The 23,977-nt window shown below is 36.6% G+C and overlaps 1 protein-coding gene across 2 annotated transcripts in view; it reads left to right on the top strand.

The window, feature by feature from the left end:
- The window catches only part of COL24A1 (collagen type XXIV alpha 1 chain), a 416,052-nt gene that overhangs the window by 278,846 nt on the left and 113,229 nt on the right, over positions 1-23,977 (top strand). For both annotated transcript variants that reach the window (XM_053693893.1, XM_053693894.1), the window contains exons 29-34: positions 10,911-10,964; positions 11,046-11,090; positions 13,957-14,001; positions 19,384-19,437; positions 22,130-22,183; positions 23,439-23,492. In XM_053693893.1, the coding sequence (XP_053549868.1) occupies positions 10,911-10,964; positions 11,046-11,090; positions 13,957-14,001; positions 19,384-19,437; positions 22,130-22,183; positions 23,439-23,492 (306 nt within the window). The remainder of the gene's footprint in view (positions 1-10,910; positions 10,965-11,045; positions 11,091-13,956; positions 14,002-19,383; positions 19,438-22,129; positions 22,184-23,438; positions 23,493-23,977) is intronic.

Below are 23,977 nucleotides of genomic sequence, written 5' to 3'. Positions count from 1 at the left end.
AACCCCTAATCCGCCTCACTAACCCTATAATAAATAGTATTAACCCCTAATCTGCCCTCCCTAACATCGCCGACACCTAACTTCAATTATTAACCCCTAATCTGCCGACTGGAGCTCACCGCTATTCTAATAAATGTATTAACCCCTAAAGCTAAGTCTAACCCTAACACTAACACCCCCCTAAGTTAAATATAATTTTAATCTAACGAAATTAATTAACTCTTCTTAAATAAATTATTCCTATTTAAAGCTAAATACTTACCTGTAAAATAAATCCTAATATAGCTACAATATAAATTATAATGATATTATAGCTATTTTAGGATTAATATTTATTTTACAGGTAACTTTGTATTTATTTTAACCAGGTACAATAGCTATTAAATAGTTAAGAACTATTTAATAGCTAAAATAGTTAAAATAATTACAAATTTACCTGTAAAATAAATCCTAACCTAAGTTACAATTAAACCTAACACTACACTATCAATAAATAAATTAAATAAAATACCTATAATTATCTACAATTAAACCTAACACTACACTATCAATAAATAAATTAAATACAATTCCTACAAATAAATACAATGAAATAAACTAACTAAAGTACAAAAAATAAAAAAGAACTAAGTTACAAAAAATAAAAAAATATTTACAAACATTAGAAATATATTACAACAATTTTAAACTAATTACACCTACTCTAAGCCCCCTAATAAAATAACAAAGCCCCCCAAAATAAAAAAATGCCCTACCCTATTCTAAATTACTAAAGTTCAAAGCTCTTTTACCTTACCAGCCCTGAACAGGGCCCTTTGCGGGGCATGCCCCAAGAAGTTCAGCTCTTTTGCCTGTAAAAAAAACATACAATACCCCCCCCCAACATTACAACCCACCACCCACATACCCCTAATCTAACCCAAACCCCCCTTAAATAAACCTAACACTAAGCCCCTGAAGATCTCCCTACCTTGAATCGTCTTCACCCAGCCGAGCCAAATTCTTCATCCAAGCGGAGCAAGAAGAGGTCCTTCATCCGGTAGAAGTCTTCATACAAGCGGGGCAGAAGAGGTCTTCCATCCGATTGAAGTCTTCATCCAAGCGGCATCTTCTATCGTCATCCATCCGAAGCGGAGCGGCAGCATCCTAAAGACCTCCGACGCGGAACATCCATCCTGGCCGACGACTGAACAACGAATGACGGTTCCTTTAAATGACGTCATCCAAGATGGCGTCCCTCAGCCAATCGGATTGAACTTGATTCTGATTGGCTGATTCCATCAGCCAATCAGAATATTCCTACCTTAATTCCGATTGGCTGATAGAATCCTATCAGCCAATCGGAATTCGAGGGACGCCATCTTGGATGACGTCATTTAAAGGAACCGTCATTCGTTGTTCAGTCGTCGGCCAGGATGGATGTTCCGCGTCGGAGGTCTTCAGGATGCTGCCGCTTCGCTCCGGATGGATGACGATAGAAGATGCCGCTTGGATGAAGACTTCAATCGGATGGAAGACCTCTTCTGCCCCGCTTGTATGAAGACTTCTACCGGATGGAGGACCTCTTCTTGCTCCGCTTGGATGAAGAATTTGGCTCGGCTGGGTGAAGACAACTCAAGGTAGGGAGATCTTCAGGGGCTTAGTGTTAGGTTTATTTAAGGGGGGTTTGGGTTAGATTAGGGGTATGTGGGTGGTGGGTTGTAATGTTGGGGGGGGGTATTGTTTTTTTTTTTTTTACAGGCAAAAGAGCTGAACTTCTTGGGGCATGCCCCGCAAAGGGCCCTGTTCAGGGCTGGTAAGGTAAAAGAGCTTTGAACTTTAGTAATTTAGAATAGGGTAGGGCATTTTTTTATTTTGGGGGGCTTTGTTATTTTATTAGGGGGCTTAGAGTAGGTGTAATTAGTTTAAAATTGTTGTAATATATTTCTAATGTTTGTAAATATTTTTTTATTTTTTGTAACTTAGTTCTTTTTTATTTTTTGTACTTTAGTTAGTTTATTTCATTGTATTTATTTGTAGGAATTGTATTTAATTTATTTATTTATAGTGTAGTGTTAGGTTTAATTGTAACTTAGGTTAGGATTTATTTTACAGGTAAATTTGTAATTATTTTAACTATTTTAGCTATTAAATAGTTCTTAACTATTTAATAGCTATTGTACCTGGTTAAAATAAATACAAAGTTACCTGTAAAATAAATATTAATCCTAAAATAGCTATAATATCATTATAATTTATATTGTAGCTATATTAGGATTTATTTTACAAGTAAGTATTTAGCTTTAAATAGGAATAATTTATTTAAGAAGAGTTAATTAATTTTGTTAGATTAAAATTATATTTAATTTAGGGGGGTGTTAGTGTTAGTGTTAGGGTTAGACTTAGCTTTAGGGGTTAATACATTTATTAGAATAGCGGTGAGCTCCAGTCGGCAGATTAGGGGTTAATAATTGAAGTTAGGTGTCGGCGATGTTAGGGAGGGCAGATTAGGGGTTAATACTATTTATTATAGGGTAAGTGAGGCGGATTAGGGGTTAATAACTTTATTATAATAGCGGTGCGGTTCGCTCTGCAGATTAGGGGTTAATAAGTGTAGGCAGGTGGAGGCGACGTTGAGGGGGGCAGATTAGGGGTTAATAAATATAATATAGGGGTCGGCGGTGTTAGGGGCAGCAGATTAGGGGTACATAGCTATAATGTAGGTGGCGGCTCTTTGCGGTCGGCAGATTAGGGGTTAATTATTGTAGGTAGCTGGCTGCGACGCAGATTAGGGGTACATAGGGATAATGTAAGTAGCGGTGGTTTACGGAGCGGCAGATTAGGGGTTAATAATAATATGCAGGGGTCAGCGATAGCGGGGGCGGCAGAATAGGGGTTAATAAGTGTAAGGTTAGGGGTGTTTAGACTCGGGGTACATGTTAGAGTGTTAGGTGCAGGCGTAGGAAGTGTTTCCCCATAGGAAACAATGGGGCTGCGTTAGGAGCTTAACGCGGCTTTTTTGCAGGTGTTAGGTTTTTTTTCAGCTCAAACAGCCCCATTGTTTCCTATGGGGGAATCGTGCACGAGCACGTTTTTGAGGCTGGCCGCGTCCGTAAGCAACTCTGGTATCAAGAGTTGAAGTTGCGTTAAATATGCTATACGCTCCTTTTTTGGAGCCTAACGCAGCCATTCTGTGGACTCTCAATACCAGAGTTATTTTAAAGGTGCGGCCAGAAAAAAGCCAGCGTTAGATACGCGGGTTGTTACCGACAAAACTCTAAATCTAGCCGTAAGTCTTCTGTATAGTTTAATATCTGTTGTTGTTATAGGGGCTTAGTCTTCTGTATAGTTTAATATCTGTTATTATTATATGAGCTAAGTCTTCTGTATAGTTAATATCTGTTGTTGTTATAGGGGCTTAGTCTTCTGTATAGTTTAATATCTGTTATTATTATATGAGCTAAGTCTTCTGTATAGTTTAATATCTGTTGTTATTATAGGAGCTATGTCTTCTGTATAGTTTCATATCTGTTGTTATTATAGGAGCTAAGTCTTCTGTATAGTTTAATATCTGTTGTTATTATAGGAGCTAAGTCTTCTGTATAGTTTAATATCTGTTGTTATAGGAGCTAAGTCTTCTGTATAGTTTAATATCTGTTGTTATAGGAGCTAAGTCTTCTGTATAGTTTAATATCTGTTGTTATAGGAGCTAAGTCTTCTGTATAGTTTAATATCTCTTGTTGTTATAGGAGCTAAGTCTTCTGTATAGTTTAATATCAGTTGTTATTATAGGAGCTAAGTCTTCTGTATAGTTTAATATCAGTTGTTATTATAGGAGCTAAGTCTTCTGTATAGTTTAATATCAGTTGTTATTATAGGAGCTAAGTCTTCTGTATAGTTTAATATCAGTTGTTATTATAGGAGCTAAGTCTTCTGTATAGTTTAATATCAGTTGTTATTATAGGAGCTAAGTCTTCTGTATAGTTTAATATCAGTTGTTATTATAGGGAGCTAAGTCTTCTGTATAGTTTAATATCTCTTGTTGTTATAGGAGCTAAGTCTTCTGTATAGTTTAATATCAGTTGTTATTATAGGAGCTAAGTCTTCTGTATAGTTTAATATCAGTTGTTATTATAGGAGCTAAGTCTTCTGTATAGTTTAATATCAGTTGTTATTATAGGAGCTAAGTCTTCTGTATAGTTTAATATCAGTTGTTATTATAGGAGCTAAGTCTTCTGTATAGTTTAATATCTGTTGTTATAGGAGCTAAGTCTTCTGTATAGTTTAATATCTGTTGTTATTATAGGAGCTAAGTCTTTTGTATAGTTTAATATCTGTTGTTATAATAGGGGCTAAGTCTTCTGTATAGTTTAATATCTGTTGTTATAGGAGCTAAGTCTTCTGTATAGTTTAATATCTGTTGTTATTATAGGGAGCTAAGCATTATGTATAGTTTAATATCAGTTGTTATTATAGGAGCTAAGTCTTCTGTATAGTTTAATATCTGTTGTTATTATAGGAGCTAAGTCTTCTGTATAGTTTAATATCTGTTGTTATAGGAGCTAAGTCTTCTGTATAGTTTAATGGTTGTTGCTATGTTAGGGAGCTAAAACAATGGTGGTGTGCCAGGCTAGCACAGACACATAGTGATGTTGGCTTGCACATAATGTCTGCTGCTGAATAGGCATTTTCCCCTATGATACATTTAGCTATGTTATTTGAAAGCAAAACATTAAATGGACAGTAATTTCAAAATTAAACAGACATGATTCAGATACAGCATGACATTTTATGTTCAATTAACTTCTTATATCAATTTTTTCATTCTCTTGACATCCTTTGTTGGAAAGCATATCTAGGTAGGCTCAGGAGCATCAATGCGCTGCTGGGATCTATCTTAAACCATCTGGTGAACCAATGATAAGAGGTATGTATGTGCAGCCACCAATCAGCAGCTAGCTCCCAGTAGTGCAGTGCTGCCCCTGAGCCTACCTATGTATGTGATCAGCTAGCTCCCAGTAGTGCATTGCTGCCCCCTGAGCCTACCTAGGTATGTGATCAGCTAGCTCCCGGTAGTGCAGTGCTGCCCCCTGAGCATACCTAGGTATGTGATCAGCTAGCTCCCGGTAGTGCAGTGCTGCCCCTGAGCATACCTAGGTATGTGTTCAGCTAGCTCCCAGTAGGGCATTGCTGCCCCTGAGCCTACCTAGGTATGCTTTTCAGCAAATGATTACAACAACAAAAAAGTACATTTTATATAAAACTTTGTGCTCTGTCTAGAATAATTTTGGCTCCATGTCGCTTTAAACATAAATTATGCAATAAGTAGGTATAAATAATTATTTTTGTGATTTTTAGTTATCGTTGAACTGTAACTGAATGATGCGCATTCATTGTTCAGTATAGTGTATCAATTAGACATGAGCACGGGCCAAACATTGTTTCATCCAAAAGGTTTGTTTCGGCTTTTAAAACGTCAGTTTCAGCTGCATTTCGTCCATGCAACATTCAGTTTGGACAAATGTTGGATTCGGATTTGTTACTGTTATTTCCAATGGGAACAGCTAATATAGACAATCAATATTACTAAAATGTTACATAATAGGATTCAAACAATTTAAAGAACCTATTTTTCAATTTTAAAAGAACATACAACTCCTGTATGACTGTACTCCAGCATTTAGCGCCTGACCGGCTGTCCCTAACATCAGTCATTAGTAAATACTATAGTAGGATTGTACAGGGACATTGCACAAGTGAATGGTCAGACCCCCTGTACATCATTACAAATAAAGGAGCTTATTAACCAAACTATATAACTCCTTCCCTCTATTCCTGCATTTTTTTTGGTGCCAAATGAATGAACGAATCCATTTTGTCAAGCAATCATTTTTTTTTTTATCCATTTTGTCCAATAATGTATTCGGCTGTTCAGTGTTCAGATTTACAATATTTATTGCATTGGTCCAAAAACAATAAATGAATGGCCATTTAACAAAAAAAATGCAAGCTAACAAAACAGTTCAACAGTTTTAAGGAGTTATCTATCTATCCAGTATCTATATATCAATCTCTCCCTTTCTCTCTCTCTCTCTCTCTCTCTCTCTCTCTCTCTCCCTCTCCCTCTCTCTCTCTATCTATCTATCTATCAATCTCTCTCTTTCTCTCTCTCTCTCTCTTCCTCTTTCACTCACTCGCTATCTATCTATCAATCTCTCTCTTTCTCTCTCTCTCCCTCTCTCTCTCTCCAGTATCTATCTATCTATCTATCAACCTCTCTCTCTATATATATCTATCCATCTATCTATCCAGTATCTATCTATCTATCAATCTCTCTCTATTTATCTATCTATCCATCTACCCAGCATATATCTATCAATCTCTCTCTATCTATATATCAATCTATCTCTTCCTATCTGTTTATCTATCTACCTCTAAATCTGTCACTTGTAATAATATTTTTTCACATTATAGGAACATATTTAAAAGTCCCAGAAATCAACTTTAGATAAGTAGCAAGATTGCTAGCTAGCTAGATATACAGCAGATGATAGATATACAGACAGACTGACTGAAAGACAGACATATGGACAGACAGGTAGATAGATGATAGATAGATAGTCAGACAGACAAAGAGATAGATAGATAGACAGACAGATAAAGAGATAGATAGAAAGACAGATAAAGAGATAGATAAAAAGACAGATAAAGAGATAGATAGATAGATAGATAGATAGACAGACAGACATATAGACAGACAGGTATATAGATGATAGACAGATAGATAGATAGATAGATAGATAGATAGATAGATAGATAACGAGATAGATAGATAGATAGATAGACAGACAGATAAAGAGATAGATAGACAGACAGATAAAGAGATAGACAGACATCCTTCTGAAATATCTAGCACTGCCGACAGAAACATCAATCTCTTATTAACGTCATATGGAAGCACAAGCTTTGCAAACTGAAGTAATATTTGATTTATAGTCACAATTTTCAGCGCTACCTCAATACCAAAGATTACTAAGAAATGTGAGCAGCGAAGCAACAGATGTGTTCAAGGATTCTTGCTATTGACTTATTACTTGAGACAGTCTGTCTGTAGAACACAATCATTTTTTTGTTTAATTAGGCAACTGCAATTGGCTTTTTCCTTACTGTGACTTTTTATCATAAAACAACAATGATTAAAGAGACAGCTGTACACTATTTGTACCTAACAAACAAAGCTTGCCGGGGCCTGTTTGTCATAAGTAATTGGCACGCTGATGCATTTGTTTATGGCATAAAGATCTGAGAAATTCTAATTGCAGCCAGTGAGTATGCGAATAAGATAACCTTCTGCAGCGCTCTGTGTGCACATGCAGCAAACTGTCTGCGCACCAGGAGACAACCTGAGATTTTGTGTTTGGTGCATCTGATCCTTATGTGATAGATACAGGATACAAGAACCAGCCCTCTGGGATTTAAGTTTCCATCTCACAAATGCTGGATTTTTGTACATCTAAAGGAATATGGAAGTTAAAATGAAACTTTCATGATTCAGACAGAGTATTTTTTTATGGCTTGAGCAATAGTCTAGGGTGCGCTAACATCTGGATGCCCTAACATCTGGGTACGCTAACATCTGGGTGCACAAACATCTGGCTGCACTAAAATCTGGGTGTGCTAACATCTGGGGGCACAAACATCTGGGGGCACAAACATCTGGGGGCCCTAAAATCTGGGGGCACAGACATCTGGGTGCGCTAACATCTGGGTGCGCTAACACATGGGTGTGCTTATATCGGGGTGCACCTTATCCTTAATACTCATGTTGGATATTGCTGGAGCGCTAAGCCGAGGGTGTACCAAACCGGTGATGCTCAAGTAGTGGAGTTCTTCATGAATTACTGTCCTATAGTATTAATAATTGTTTACTTCAGGTCTTAAAAAGCTGTACGTTTTACAACAGCATTTTTTGTTGCAAATGAACGAAACGCGTAACCCACTACTTATATATATTTATAAGCACAATTCAAATTATAGGAGGAATTTTAAAAAGATTCGGCCACGTTAAGATGCTTTGGTAAAATATGAAATCATGCGCTATAAATACCAGATAGTGTATTATTCTATTGCGCAAAGTTTTCCAAAAGATAATGTACCCTGAGCTTTCAATTGTGCTCTACTTGTAACCCGGTCTTGTATGTATAACATTGTCGCAAACACCGACACACTTAACAAATGACAACAAGAGAAAGGTACATCTGATGACAGAAGTAAGACAAAGATTATTATTTTTTATTGTACGTTCTGTATGAATCAGGAAAGCTTTATTTTGTGTTCCACGTCCCTTTAAGATGCACAAAAGTAGCTAATAATTATCTAAATTTGTAAGATGGAAACTTAAATTCCCCAAGAGCTTGTAGGGGCCTGCTACAAGTGCTAATTATATGTCACCGTGTGGAATTCTCTTTCCAATAATATTATCTACATCTTCACTTAGCAGCCAACCACAGAATTGCCCTAGGTGAGCACTTACTAATGGAAAACAACCACTACAATTTGCCATATCTGATTGGAGGACTGGATTTACTTTTTTTTCAGTTTAAATAAACTAATAATATATATTTTATTCTGCACTGTGTTTAATGTCTTTCAGTTCTTCCAAGGTTTGCCAAACATTTATAGTATTGATTCTGCTTTAAAGGGACATGAAACATGGTTTTCTTTCTTTTATGATTCAGATAGAGCATGTGAATTTAAACAACTTTCCAATTTACTTCTATTATTTAATTTGCTTCGTTCTCTTGGTATCCTTTGTTTAAAAGTATACTCAGGGAGGCTTAGGAGCTGGGAGCTAGCTGAGGATTGGTGGCTGCACATATGCGTCTTGCATTGGCTTACCAATGTTTTAAGTTAGCTCCCAGTAGTGTATTGTTGCTCCTTTAACAAAGGATAAAGATAATGAAACAAATAATTAGATCATAGAAATATATTGGAAAGCTGTTTAAATTGTATTCTCTGTCTAAATCATATAAGAAAAATTCTAAGGTTTCATGTCCCTTTAAAGATTACAGAAAGTGATTCACATTTAAAATATATAGGGTTTAAGGTTTAGAAATCTTACACTTTAATTGCAGCACTGTCTGTTCCAATCTCCACCCACTCTGTTGTATAAAATTATTTACCTTGATATAATTAATAAGAAAATAGGGCTGCTCATTGGATGGTATTTTTTAATTGTTGCTATTATTAATATTATTATTATTTATCATTATATATATCATTAATTGCAATGTGTCAACGGATCTCGCAGCCCTATGCAGTAGGTACAATAAAAAAGACAAGACAGGAAAAGTATACAGGTACAGAAGATATTCACGACCCTTCTCTCTAGGGCACTGATTTTTAAACCTGTCCTCACACCTCCCTAAAAGGCCAGATTTTCAGGATTACCTTGGGTGAGAGCAGGTTAATTACCATGTTTACTAATGAGCTGATTATTTCACCTGTGCTCTAGTTCAGATATCCAGAAAATCTGTTCTGTTAGGGAGCCTGAGGACAGGTTTGAAAACCTCTGCTTTAGAGAGCTTTCATGAAAATGAGACAAATATTATTCTAAAATAGAAGTAAATTGGAAAGTTGTTTAAAACTGCATGTTCTGACTGAATCATTCAATTTAGCATTTAATTTTGACTTTACTGTCTCTTAAAATGTATTGATGTTTCAAACTGGCTCATATAGATAGATAGATAGATAGATAGATAGATAGATAGATAGATGATAGATAGATGATAGATAGATAGATAGATAGATAGATAGATAGATAGATAGATGGATAGATAGACAGGCAGGCAGACACATAGGTAAATAGATGATATATAGATTATAGATCAGATAGATAGATAGACACACGGGTAAATAGATGATAGATAAATAGATAGATTAGATAGACAGACAGACAAATAGGTAAATAGATGATATATACTTTAGATGATAGACAGATGATAGATAGATAGATAGATAGATAGATGATAGATAAAAGCATGTTTATATCATAACAATTATGTAAGAACCCTTTAACATCATAGAGATTACTTTCACCACTAGGGGTCACATGCATTTCACTTTTTAAAATGATGCCGAGTTGTAAGAATAGAGTGGAAACAACTTATAAGTAGGGGAATTTGGCTCCATAAAGCATTAATAGATTAGTAACAATTTAGATTCACAAACTAACATTTTAATATCATTGTTTGCTTGACAATTAATTATACATTAGTAGTTAATTAACTGAGAACTTTACATATTCTCATTTTCAGCCAAAAACATCTTTAATTCAATGAACAGACAAAAGCAAAATTGTCCTTTTTTTAAACTGTTTTTTTCTAATATCAGTATTGTACTAATTGAATTAACAACCCTTTCTGTAAAGAATTGCTTTATACATTTCAAGTCCTCCTTTAATGGGATAGTAAAAAACAATCAGGTATTTTGTTGTCGTGCTATAGATTAACATATCACTCATTTGTTATACAATGTTTCCAAACACTGCAATTGAAAAGTTGTTCAAAATTACTACTCTATCTGAATCATGAAAGTTTAATTTTGACTTTACTGTCCCTTTAGGGAAAATGTATGTAGCAGGGTTAGCCTTAATGAGTCAGCAGGGTGCCTTTTCCATTCTAAAACTTAGAAAAGCCACTATTTTTAAAACTAAATTACATGAAAATATGTCAAAATAAATCATTAAAGTATATTGCCAAGTTGTTTCATGACACATGACTGAACATTTTATTTTAAACGTAACTGTCCCTTTAGAGCAGGCCGTTTTTGACTATTATGATCTTTAATAATACAGAATGCATTTTGAAGTGATAAAAACACAGCCATGCCTTTATTAAAATGAAATGATGTCACTTGTGCTTTGTTTTTAGGGTCCACGAGGTTCTGATGGTCCAATTGGAGAACAGGGCATTGAGGGTCTAAAGGTAACAGAAATAAAAGCATAATTGTCACTTCTACTTGTACCCACAAGCAGTTACATAACAGGTGTTCAATTCTCTCTGTAGGGGGAACAAGGAGACCCTGGCAAAAGAGGCCTCCCTGGGCGTATTGTAAGTAAATAAGTATACGTTAGATAGTAGATTAGGTACTTATGCATGTAACTGGTGTCACTGGGAGCAGTGAAAACACAAATTTGATATTTTTTATAATTTATTACATGTTAAAGGGACATAAATCACCTTGTAATTACAAGAGTTTTGTGTGGTATTTTAATACATTAACATACAGGTCAAGTGTAAAAACATTCTGAACAGATTAACACTGTGTTTACTGCATGTGTTTTACAAAGGTCAAACTCCTCCACCATTTGCCTCAATTGGATGAGCTAATCAGGAATTGTTACTGGAGAAGACAAGAAATTCAAGGCTGGAATTATACTTTTTAATGCTTAGATGTGGTAGATCCCATATATCTGTCCTATTAAAGATATAGAGGGCCCGATTTATTGTGTGGGTGGACATGATCCGCTGTAGCCCCACATTGCTAAATGCAGACAGCATGCGCTGTAAGCATTTATCATTGCACAAGCATTTCATGTGAAATGCTTGTGCAATGCTGCCCCCTGTAGATTTGCAGCCGCAAGGGGGTATCAATCACCCCGATTGTATCCGATCAGGAAGACTGCTGTCCACCACCTCAGAGGTGGCGGACTAGTTAATGTAGCTCGCTCCTGCTCTGTCTGACAATGGGAGCGAGCTAAGTTGAGTGTAATGGCGCGGTCGGGCAGGGCTGTGACTAAACAGCTGCCCAGATGCGCTCAGTGAAAACCAGACCCGCTTAGTAGAGCACAGATGGCAGGTCTGAAAAATCCTCTTTTTTAATAAAAATTCCTGCGGCAATATTATGTTACAAAAAGCTATCACTAATATGTTATCTAATTCTGCACTATGTGCGGAATTATATCACATTATTTTCTAGGTTTATTACCCCTTTAATCTATTTGCCATCTACTCTCCTTATGATATAAAAACTTTCAGGATTTCTTAAAATAGCCCCTTATTTGAGTTACCTGGCATCTTCCTCTGGTCTCCAAAACTGACTCAAACAGGTTATCACTAATATTTCAACTCCTTTTGCAACAGGAGAATATGTGATGACTTATTATTACTGTGGAGGCTTTGTAAGGACATACAAGGGTAAATCAGTAAGTCCTCGATTTAATTGGCTTTACATTACTGCAGTGGAAGTATATAGTTTTATATTGGTTTGAGTGTGCAGTTGTCAAATTTCAAGCGTCTAACATTAACCTTTTCATACTGGACATTTTGTGTAGACTGCTGAGATATTTGCAGAAAATGGAGCAAAATAAATATCATGCAGTCATCAAATACGTGATGAAAAAGATAAAGAGATAGGAAAATCAAAATTAAACTTGCATCATTCATACAGAGCACGTCATTTATTTCTATTTTCAAATGTGCTTCCTTCTCTTGGTATCCCTTGTTGAAAAAGAATACACACATATCATACACTATTGGTAGCTAGTTGCTGATTGGTGCCTGCCCACATTTGTCTCTTGTGATTGGCTAACTAGATGTGTTCAACTAGCTGTCAGTAATGTAATGATGTTACTTCATCAAGATAATGAAGCAAGTTTGATAATATAAGTAAATTGGGAAGTTATTTAAAATTGTTCCATCCAAATCATGAAAGAAGATTTTGGGGGTTCCCTTTAACTTCAATAGATATCCATAAAGATGTGGTTGATACATTAGGAGACTCAATGTCATCCAAAAGCTTAAAACAATTGTGTCAGGAGCTTAAGCTCGAGAAAGTCATGTGAAGATGCCCCTCACTTCAGTCAAAGGTTGTCACTGAAGGAACCATGGAGAAAATTCATGACAAGATGAGGAGGGACTTGAGTTCATTTTAGTTTCATGATAACTTCAGGAGAGTTCACAAGAACTTCTGGCAAGAATTTAAAAAATCCTGATTATTTCTTCGTGTGATTTGTCACTATGGATGAGTCTTGGGTGCACTACTTCAAGCCAGAGACAAAAGCAGATTCCAAGCAACGAAAGTATCATGACTCATCTCATCTTTGAAAAAAGTGCTGGCAAATTTATGGCATCCGTGTTTTGGGATGCAGAATACATTTTGATGATTGATGATTTGATGATTGGCTTCATGCAGGATGGAGAGACCATAACATGGAATTACTATATAAATTAACGAGAAGAGACACAGCAAGTTGGGTCAGCTGATCCAGCAAGACAATGCTACATATTCTTTGTTGCCATGGCTACCATTGCTGAAGCTAGATTTGATTTACTGGATCACCCCATATTCACCAGAACTTGTCCCCCAATGACTGTTACCTGTTCCAACATTTGAAGAATCACTTGTGAGGAGCAAGTTTTGCGATTGATGATGGAAGTGATGGTGGCTGGACAGTCAAGAACAATCTTTTTTTTTTCAGAAGGGTATATAGATAAAGTTTATTGAGCTGAAAAGATGGGTTACATTGAAAATATATATATATATTTTATTAAAAGAAAGAAGAAATCCCTGAATCCTATCAAATCCCTTAAAGCACACTAAAAATATACCGTGAGTCTCTCTAGCACGGTTGGAAAAGGTATATAAACAAAAATGAGAAATATAAACAAAAGCGCCACTATTCTCTTTCTTGTTTATATATATTTTATTGATCTTCTCGTAAATCCTCCCCAAGCATTTTACTCCAATTTTTTTTGTCGATTTTTTAAATTTTATTTAAGAGGAATACCTCTACAAACTGTTTTGTCTGATGAAGTCATTTTCAAGTAGGCACGCCGGAATGCAAATGTTATATTTTAACATCTCTGTTAACTGAATGTTTTTTCACTTTGTTCTTTATGTTCTCCAATTTCTGCATGTACAAATGTGATTAGATAAGGGCTTTACAGACGTCTGATTTTAAATCTTTTTTTATAGGGTAAGGCTGGTAACCCTGGCGAAAGAGGAGAACAAGGAAAGCTAGTAAGTTATAAAGAGATGACTCCCTCTCTCTTTCTCTATATATAATTGTTTGAAACTGCTTGACAGTAAAGTTCTTTAACCCCTAAAGCCATTACGACATAGATCTTCGTCATGCCCTACATAGCTCATCATACCGCATAACGTAGATCTGTCACAGCTTCAAGAAGCTCCAGCAGTCTCGGTTTTCAAGTGACAGCCAGGAGCTGCTGTTCCTGAGCTGCAGGCATCTGTGCGCATATGGTAAGGGAGCACGATCGGTACTCTGTTACCATATGAAGGCAGATTGCCAGATCGTTACAGACAGTAGCACAGTCTGTGTCACTGTATGTAATGATCTCCTTTGGTGCCGGTGTGGGAGGGAAAGAGGGAGGCAAGTGGGCAGACAGCAGTGGAGGGAGTGGGAGGTAGGGGCGGGTCCCTATGCTACAGAAATTAAAGTTTGGAAGGCAGAGGGAGGGATGGGAAGCTACTCTACAGAAAAAGGGTATGGAATAGGTAGGGGGACCCTACCAAATAATCACTGGTAGGGGGCACTGCTACACTACAGAAAAAATAATAATTATAAATAAATTAAAAAAAATAATAATATAGAAAATACATATAAACTATATTGACAGACAGCTGCAGAACCTAAGATGGCTGCCACTAGTGGGAGGGGGAGGTTTAAAGAGCTGTAGGGGGATTAGGGAGATGGGGGGGGTTGAAGAGGTTCCCTACACTGCAGAAACCTTAAAACAAAAACAAAAAAAACTATTTTAAGCAAAAAAGCCCTAAACTACATACTGTCAGATTGTCTGCCAGTACCTAAGATGGTGGGGAGGAGTGTGTGTGTGTGTGGGGGGGGGGGGGGGTTAAAGTCAGCTGTTTGGGAGGGCTCGGGTGTTGGAAGGTGGGAGGGTAATCACCGCATTACAATATTATTACTATACCTGCTAACTAACTAGCACCTTCACTACCGAGAATTTCAGAACTGTGGTGCCCAGCTGCAATTAGCAGTCTTCTAATTACCAAAAAGCAATGGCAAAGCCATGCATGTTTGCTATTTCTGAACAAAGGAGCACCCAGAAAAGCTTTTACAACCGTGGTATGTAAATAATTTTAGTAAGTAACCCAAAATTTGTGAAAAAGTTTACAATTTTTTATATGATTGCATTTGGCGGCAAAATGATGGCATGACATATACCAAAATGGGCCTAGATAAATACCTTGGTTTGTCTACTTAATAAAATATATAGCTAAATAAAAAAAAGACAACAATGCTCTATTTCTGTTAAATGGAGTGATAGCTAAAATACTAAACAATTTCCCGGCATTTTGGGCAAGTTCTTTTCTGAAATTCCTGGTAGCAAAGGGATTAAATGGTGAGAAAATGGTGAATTTCTGGTGTAGAAAGTTTCCCACATATTAAATTTATCATTTGACTATTGAATGTAACAGTAATATATTCAGATGAGAATGTTGATCTTTTTAGACTTTAATATACATCTATTTGAATGTAATATACAGTTGATAATAGGACATTGCACTGTAAAATTGTGTTCCCAATAATATGTTCCCAATGATCCATTTTACCTGCTGTAGGGTATTAAAGTGTTCACAATATATGATTTACTTTTATATTCTCATTTAAAATAGCTGTTTTGCCTGTTGAAGATACCACCTACACTAAAAATATTAATACTGCAATATTCTCTATAGAAATGTTATGTTAACAAGAGGCATTAGATGTAATCACCCTCCCAGTGGGGATGGATGAGATTCGTACTAAAATGCTAATTTTTAATCAAGCTCTATAAAAATTAGCCTTTGTGTATTCAGAAAGAGATAAGATGGATCTTGTACATAAGAAGTCAGATAAGATAAAGGCCTCTATTTATCAAGCCGTCTGCTTACCTGCATTCGACGGCACCAATATGCTCTGCTAAGATTGCCTAACATCCAGGGCCGGATTTCCCATTAGGCACAGTAGGCATGTGCCTACAGGCGCCTTGCAGTGAGGGGCGCCTGCCTGTCAGTAATAAAAAAAAAAAAAAAAATTTTTTTTTTTTTTTGGTGAGGGCATTAATTTTAGTAGGAATTGTGCTGCCAGGTGCTTACAGAGTCGAGTGTTTCATTGGGAATATGTTACAGCAGTTGAGGGAGCCATGAAGGAGAGAGGGGCAAATATTAAAACTAAACCCCTCCCATTTTTGCCAGGCATGTTTAGTTTCACTTCTGTTGCCTCACACAGCCAAGCTCCATGCTGATGTGTAGCAGACACTTTTTGTTGAAGGAATGAAAGCTTCAGAACAACAGGTTAGGACTGTACAAGGCTTCTAATGCTGCCTAGAATGACAATGACAACATAACAAGCAGAGCACTTTAACCCTTGGCTACCAGAGAGGGTTACAGTGTATTCACTTGTTATGTGCTGTAGGGCATTTTGATAGCCAGGGGGTTAAATTCTGCTTCAGGATGAATGTTTTTGTTCTATAAAGGCCTTGGAGGTGAGGAGGTTATGTGGGACTAGCTGCTCTGCTCTTTATTACAAGTTGCCAATTGTGATTTACAGCCTTTAGGGCACTTTGACAACAAAGTTTGTAGACTGTAAGGCTGTAAAATGTGTAGGTGTGTAAACCACTCACATGGCATATTTGTTTGTATGTATGTGTAGTATATATATATATATATATATATAGATATATATACATACACACACATCACATTAAAAATTGTTAATCTGTTCTTTTATCAAGTAAGTGTGGTATGTTTGTGTTTTGTTGTAAATTGAATTTCTAATTTCTAATTTTAAACACATTTGTTGACCCCTGGATTACATATAATCTACAACATTCATGTAGTGGAAAAAATACCTACATTTTATATTTTCTTCCACTGGCTGCAAAGGTTGCTGATGAACTTGCATTCTGCTAGTTTTAATATTGCTATTGTTTACACAAAACTGTGTTTAACTCCAACAAAATGTTAAGCACATAGTCAAAGTCATCTCCAGAAAAGCAATACACTAATGGCTTGTCAATAAACATGTCCTATGAGCCCATCTGGGTCTGCACAGATGTGTATTGCTGTCTCAGAACTGACATTGACTATGTGTTTAACTCTTTTGCAAGAGGCTAACACACTTCTGCGCCAGCACTAGTGCAATAATAAAATGCCCTAGCAAACTGTCACATTTTATGTCCCTTTAAATAGGGTTTTCTTTAGAATATTTTGCATTAAAAGTTTAACATGATTTGTTTTTGTTATACATAATAGAAATTATATGGCCATTTGAGTCAAGTAAATATTGATTTTTGGTGTAGCTTCCATTACAACAAATATTGCATTTGGTGTGTGTATTTGTGTATCCATAAAAGGGAAAATGTAATTTTACATCTAATATTTTTTTTTAGTTGTCCTAAATAATAATAAAAAAAAGTCCTCATTTTTTTGCACTTTTTTTTTTTGGGGGGGTGGGGGGGCGCTTCAGGTTTTTGCGCCTACAGGCACCTGAGATGTAAATCCGGCCCTGCTAACATCGCGGCCGCGGACCTGAATACGTTCTCCAAAATTATCAAAAAAGCTGTCAAAAGCCGCGCACCAAGTACGGTGCGATGAGCAGCGGACTGTTGTTAACTAACAGTCATCAATCTTGCTGCTCTTCAGCTTTTTTACAGCTTTCTTGGTACCCTGTCACTAAACACCCACACTATACTATACTGTTTACCCCCTATACCGCCGCTCCCGGAGCCCACCGCAACTCTAATAAATGTATTAACCCCTAAACCGCCGCTCCCGGAGCCCACCGCAACTCTAATAAATGTATTAACCCCTAAACCGCCGCTCCCGGACCCCGCTGCAACTCTAATAAATGTATTAACCCCTAAACCGCCGCTCCCGGAGCCCACCGCCACCTACATTATACATATTAACCCCTAATCTTCTGCCCCCTATACCGCCGCCTCCTACATAAAGTTATTAACCCCTATCCTGCTGCTCCCAGACCTCGCCGCAACTAAATAAAGTGTTTAACCCCTAAACCGCCGCTCCTGGACCCCGCCGCAACTAAATAAAGTGTTTAACCCCTAAACCGCTGCTCCCGGAGCCCACCGCCACCTACATTATATTTATTAACCCCTAATCTGCCCCCCCCCACACCGCCGCCACCTACATTAAATTTATTAACCCCTAATCTGTCCCCCTACATTAAATGTATTAACCCCTAATCTGCCCCCCCTACACCACCGCCACTATATTAAATGTATTAACCCCTAAACCTAAGTCTAACACTAACCCTAACATCACCTAACTTAAATCTAATTTAAATAAATCTAAATACAATCATTCCTATATAAAACTAAATACTTACCTATAAAATAAACCCTAAGCTAGCTACAATATAACTAGTAGGTGGCGGCGGTGTAGGGGGGCAGATTAGGGGTTAATAAGTATAATGTAGGTGGCGGTGGGCTCCGGGAGTGGCGGTTTAGGGGTTAAACACTTTACTTAGTTGCGGCGGGGTCTGGGAGCGGCGGTTTAGGGGTTAATAAGTATAATGTAGGTGGCGGCGTGTAGGGGGGCAGATTAGGGGTGTTTAGACTCGGGGTACATGTTAGGGTGTTAGGTGTAGACATTCCCATAGGAATCAATGGGATATCGGGCAGCAGCGAACATGAGCTCTCGCTGCTTTCCGACTCCCATTGATTCCTATGGTATCCGCGGCCTCCAGGGCAGTGGTTTGAAAACCAGGTACGCTGGGCTGGAAAAGTGGCGAGCGTACCTGGTAGTTATTTGATAACTAGCAAAAGTAGTCAGATAGTGCTGAACTTGCGTTCGGAACATCTGTAGTGACGTAAGCATCGATCTGTGTCGGACTGAGTCCGGCGGATCGTATGTTACGTCACCAAATTCTACTTTTGCCGGTTTGTAGGGTTTGATAACTAAGGCGAATCAGGCTCGCCACAAATACGCTGCGGAATTCCAGCATATTTGCGGTTGACGGCTTGATAAATAGAGGCCAAAGCCTGTTCTTCCTGCAAGCTCAGCACATTTAATATTTTACAGCTTGATTCATTGAAAATACAGTATATTAAGGGCAATTTTAATGTACCATGACCCTTTAAAATTTGTTTTACAGAAACATTCAAATGAACACATGTCAAGGGGAACATTTTTTCTACAATTCATAAGGGGTGATGGTGGTGGGCTGCTTATGTGCATGACCGGCAGCTCAGGGGTGGGGAAAAGGCTGCATGTGGGAGCGTTTAGCTTTTCTGCATAAAGAGGATAGGGGAAGTGATGTGAAAACAGTTATGAGCACTGTCAGGAATGTAATCATTACAGATCTAACCAAGCAGCTTAAAGAAGAATTTTAAACAATTATTATTGTATATGTTTGTGCAGGGTCCTGCAGGCCCATCTGGAAGTACTGGTGATAGGGGACCCGCTGGAGAGCCAGTAAGTTTGCCATATTTTATAATAAATCTACCTGAACAAATGTAACAGGGGGTGGGGGGATTGTCTAGACCTTAAAAATGAAAGGTGCTTTAAACTGGTTGTCAAAAATCTGGAGGGTACTCATCATTGCTCAACATTTTGAACTTATTTCTGCTATTTCTTATTTAAAGGTACAGGAAATGTTACTGTTTAATTGCAATGCATTGCTTAGAGTCCACTATTTACCTCTTACATTGTTGTATAAGCTATATTTTAGGTGCTTACTTACAGGCTCCCCTTCTAGAGCCTTTTTTTTAAAGGCAGGTGAGTGGTACAGCCAATCAGATTCCATAACAGGGCAGTAAGCCAATCAGATAATGTAACATCCTCCCTACAGAATGTAATAGGAGCGTGATCCCAGCTGCAAATTTGCCTGTAAATGAGCAGAAAATTGCAAGGGTGTTTACGTTATCTGGTTGGCTGACTAACCGCCTTCCATTGAATAAAAAAAGAGGTAGTGGGATTGGTAGTGCAGCCAATAAGAAAGTACCCAAGGGGTACAGAAGTATATCTTTTACAATGATTTAACCCCTTAATGACCACAATGTACCCTTTATGTCACTGGTCGTTAAGGGTTTTTTCAGGACATAATAGCACAAGTCTAGCAAGAACACAGTATTAATGCCCTCCCTCCAGCAGGCTTTGTGGAATAGAGCAGTCTCAACGCTGGTGGCAAGACCGCGCTATAAAACAATCAAGTCCCAAAAAAAGGGCAGCGACATACAGGGTACGTCGCTGATCCTTAAAGGGTTAAAGATTAATAAGGCCCTTAATAATGTAATATCCCATGCACTGCTTGCTTTTAGTAGGGCACAGGACTTTTTAACAGTATGAGATTGTAAAATATAATGTTGAATTATGTGTAAGTAAAAAAATAAATAAAATTGCAATATATAGTCGTCTTAATTTGTCTGTAATTTAGCTCTAAAATGTTTTCTTTTCATAAATTCAACTGAGTTTCTATATAGTAATCTGCACTGCCATTTTGAACTTAAGTTTTCTCTGTATCTCTCTTATCTCCTTAGTGCAATTAAAGGGATACTAAACCCATTTTTTTCTTTCATGATTCAGATAGAGCAGCAATTTTAAGCAATTTTGTAATTTACTCCTATTATTAATTTTTCTTCATTCTCTTGGTATCTCTATTTGAAACAGCAGGAATGAAAGCTTAGGAGCCAGACGATTTTTGGTTCAGCAAGCTGGATAGCACTTGCTGATTGGTGGCTACATTTAGCCACCAATCAGCAAGCAGTACCCAGGTGCTGAACCTAAAATGGGCCGGCTCCTAAGCTTTTAGTTCTGATTTACAAATAAAGATACCAAGAGAACAAAGAAAAATTGATAATAGGAGTAAATTAGAAAGTTGCTTAAAATTGTTGCTCTATCTGAATCATGAAAGAAAAAAATTGGTATCCCTTTAAGGACAGATAAAAAAAACAGTCAGTAAAACAGTCAGTAAAAGACTGTGCAAACAAGGATGTTTGGGACCTAGGATTGTTACAGTAATTATCTAACAGTTTTTTGTTTGCAATCTTTGTTGTATTATCTGATTTATAGCTGTCCCTAATTGCCCTTAGCAGGAGAGAGAGGTAAATAGAAAATCTAAATTCATATATAGTGGCACAAACTGCTTTATAGAAACTAAAGTACTTTGCACTTATATCTTCAATATTTAAACAACTGATATACTTGAAACAAATACATTTATAAACTATTTCCAGGCTAATCTGTGCTTTGAAAACATAAATATATCTAGCATGTATTTACTATTCTATACTTCTTGCTAATTTAGTGACATATTTGAGAACTGTGGAGTCCTAAACCTACAGTAATGGGATACGAATACGTTTGTTTATAGTAAATTCATATTATTTCTAGCAAAGGACAAATTTAATTCATGATCTACCAGTAAATGATGTGTTTTTGTTTTGGACTTGGAACCACAATTTGCTGGAAATTGTAAACCTAGACTTAGTGAAGGGTACCCCAGCTGCTGGTACAAAGTATAGGGTTTAGCACGTTAGTATGTGTCACATGACTGTGATCTTGCGGTTGACTTAGGGAAATCCAGCTTGTTTACTGAAGCACTCACATGTCCTGCCAAATTCTCTCTAGGTTCTCTGGAAACCGCACACTATTGGCAGAGACATTTTTTTCTTTGAAACCTAAGCAATGTGTTGTGTGATCAGTTAAATAGCTGATTGTTCTGCTAAAGCCACAGAATCTTTTATGTAGCATTAGATGCACTAAACAGAAAGCGCATTAAGAGATACAAACTTTTGCTACTGTACAGATGAGTACTTTAATATAAAATTATTTATTTTGTCCCGTTTAACTATTGTTTAATTATTGTTAATTGTTTTTTTCAGTTCCACTAAATTTCTATTAAGTAATGTAATGGGAGCTTCCATGTTGGAACCTAGGTTTTTCCCTTATATATATATCTTCTGCTATAAGAACAATTATATATATATATATATATAAATTAAAATGCAGCAACTATAAAAAATGAGTGTTCTATGTTAATTTGAAATATAATTTCACTGATAAACTGGCCATATTGTTTATTAATCTTATCTTACATTTAACAGCATTCAGGTGTATTATGTACAGTTATTAATGTATGAAATATATATTTTACTTCTAATGTTAGGGACAAAGGGGACCACAGGGTGATTCTGGACCACCAGGGGAAATGGGTCCTGAGGTGAGTGAGATTTGATCTAATAAAAGCAGCACCTGTAAGTTTGTTTGCAATGACAAACATGATTCCAATTCATCAGTGAAACCTTAATATCAATAAAAAAAAATACCTGCAATGCTGTACAATATTTATGTGTGATTTTTTCATTGTTTATTTTGTGTCCTTTCCTATAATTTAATTCTGAAAATTGTGAGCATTTCGAAATAGCATTAAAAGCGGTGATGCAGAATTAACAATTATATATTCTACACAACCATTGGTTGCACAATCTAGTGACTCATTTATAACTGTCCCTGATTGGCATCAGAAGAGAAGGAAACCTAAGTTACACCCATCCCTTGGTGGACACCAAAACTTTATAGTTCATCAAACCAAAAAAACATTCTTTCATGATTCAGACGGAGCTTAACATTTAAAATGTTTTGTTTTAAATTACTTCTATTATCAAATTTGCTTCGTTCTCTTCTTAGCTAGGTAGCGTGAAGATGTCTGGAGAACTACAGGACAGGAAATAGTGCTGCCATCTAGTGTTCTTACTAATGTATAACATTCTTGCAACACTGCGGCCAAATCGTACTGCAGACGTGCACACCCCATAAATTCACAGAATACCAAGAAAACAAAGAAAATTTGATAATATAAGTAAATTTGAAAGTTGCTTCAAATTGTATGTTCTATCTTAATCAGTAAAGAACAATTTTGGGTTTTATGCCCCTTTAATCAACTAATGTAATTTTAAAAACACATCTGCATATTATTTACATAATATTCTCAGGTGAATCTTTGCTTTGGCTACCTCATTCTATCTAGCGTTTGTTTAGTAGTTAATGTCCCTTTAACATGTCTGATTTCATAGCAGTAGACATAGATGGGAAATTCCCTAATTAAACAAATGCCTGTAGCTGCTTCTTGTTTAATTCTGAAATTTATCAAATTATTTTATCATAAATATGTTACATTTGTCTAAAACTATTTGGAAATTAGAAAGTCTGTGTCTCATTTCATAGCCTTGAATGTTAAACAGATTGTAGATTGAGTTGTTCCTTCTGTGGCATTGTTTTTGGCTAATTGACTACCTTTTGAATAGTAACAACAACATTATATTTTACCAAGAACAGAAGTAAAATGGTATTTGCTACTTGTGTCACAAGTCACCGGAAGCAAACTGTGTAATATCAGATGTACCTCTGTGTATTCTGCTAGTTGCTTACACATATATACACTTTATTCATCATGGGGACATATGTTTTCATGCCAGGGACCTCCTGGACCTGAAGGAGATGTTGGTCTTCAAGGAGATCCTGGAATAAAGGTAATCTCTTTAATTATTATTTATCAAGGTTACAATATATCTGTTTATATGAACACATTTCTGTACATGAGCCTGCAATACAGCATCTCATGCATGTGTGTGTATTACAGCCAGTTAGATCATTTGTTCTGTGTATTGTCCATACATCTAAACATTTCCCAGAGGCTTAAAGGGGCAGTATACACCAATTTTCATTTAACTGCATGTAAGAGACACTACTATAAATAAGATACTAATATAAAATCCATTGTAAAAACTTTTAAAAACTTACTTAGAAGCTCCCAATTTAACACCAACTGAAAGGGGCTGATAGCAGAATCCCCCCCCCCCCCTGTATATAAAAGATCCATTATACAAACAGAAGCAGTCTGAAGTCTGTATACATCAGTATACATCTAAAATTTGGGGCTTGGTTAGAAATCTGAAAATCAGCACATTGTTATTTAAAAATAAGCAAAGCTATACATTTTTACAGAAACACCCCA

Source organism: Bombina bombina, chromosome 10 (genome assembly GCF_027579735.1).
Source record: "Bombina bombina isolate aBomBom1 chromosome 10, aBomBom1.pri, whole genome shotgun sequence".
NCBI lineage: Eukaryota > Metazoa > Chordata > Amphibia > Anura > Bombinatoridae > Bombina > Bombina bombina.
This window is presented reverse-complemented; position numbering and strand designations above follow the sequence as displayed.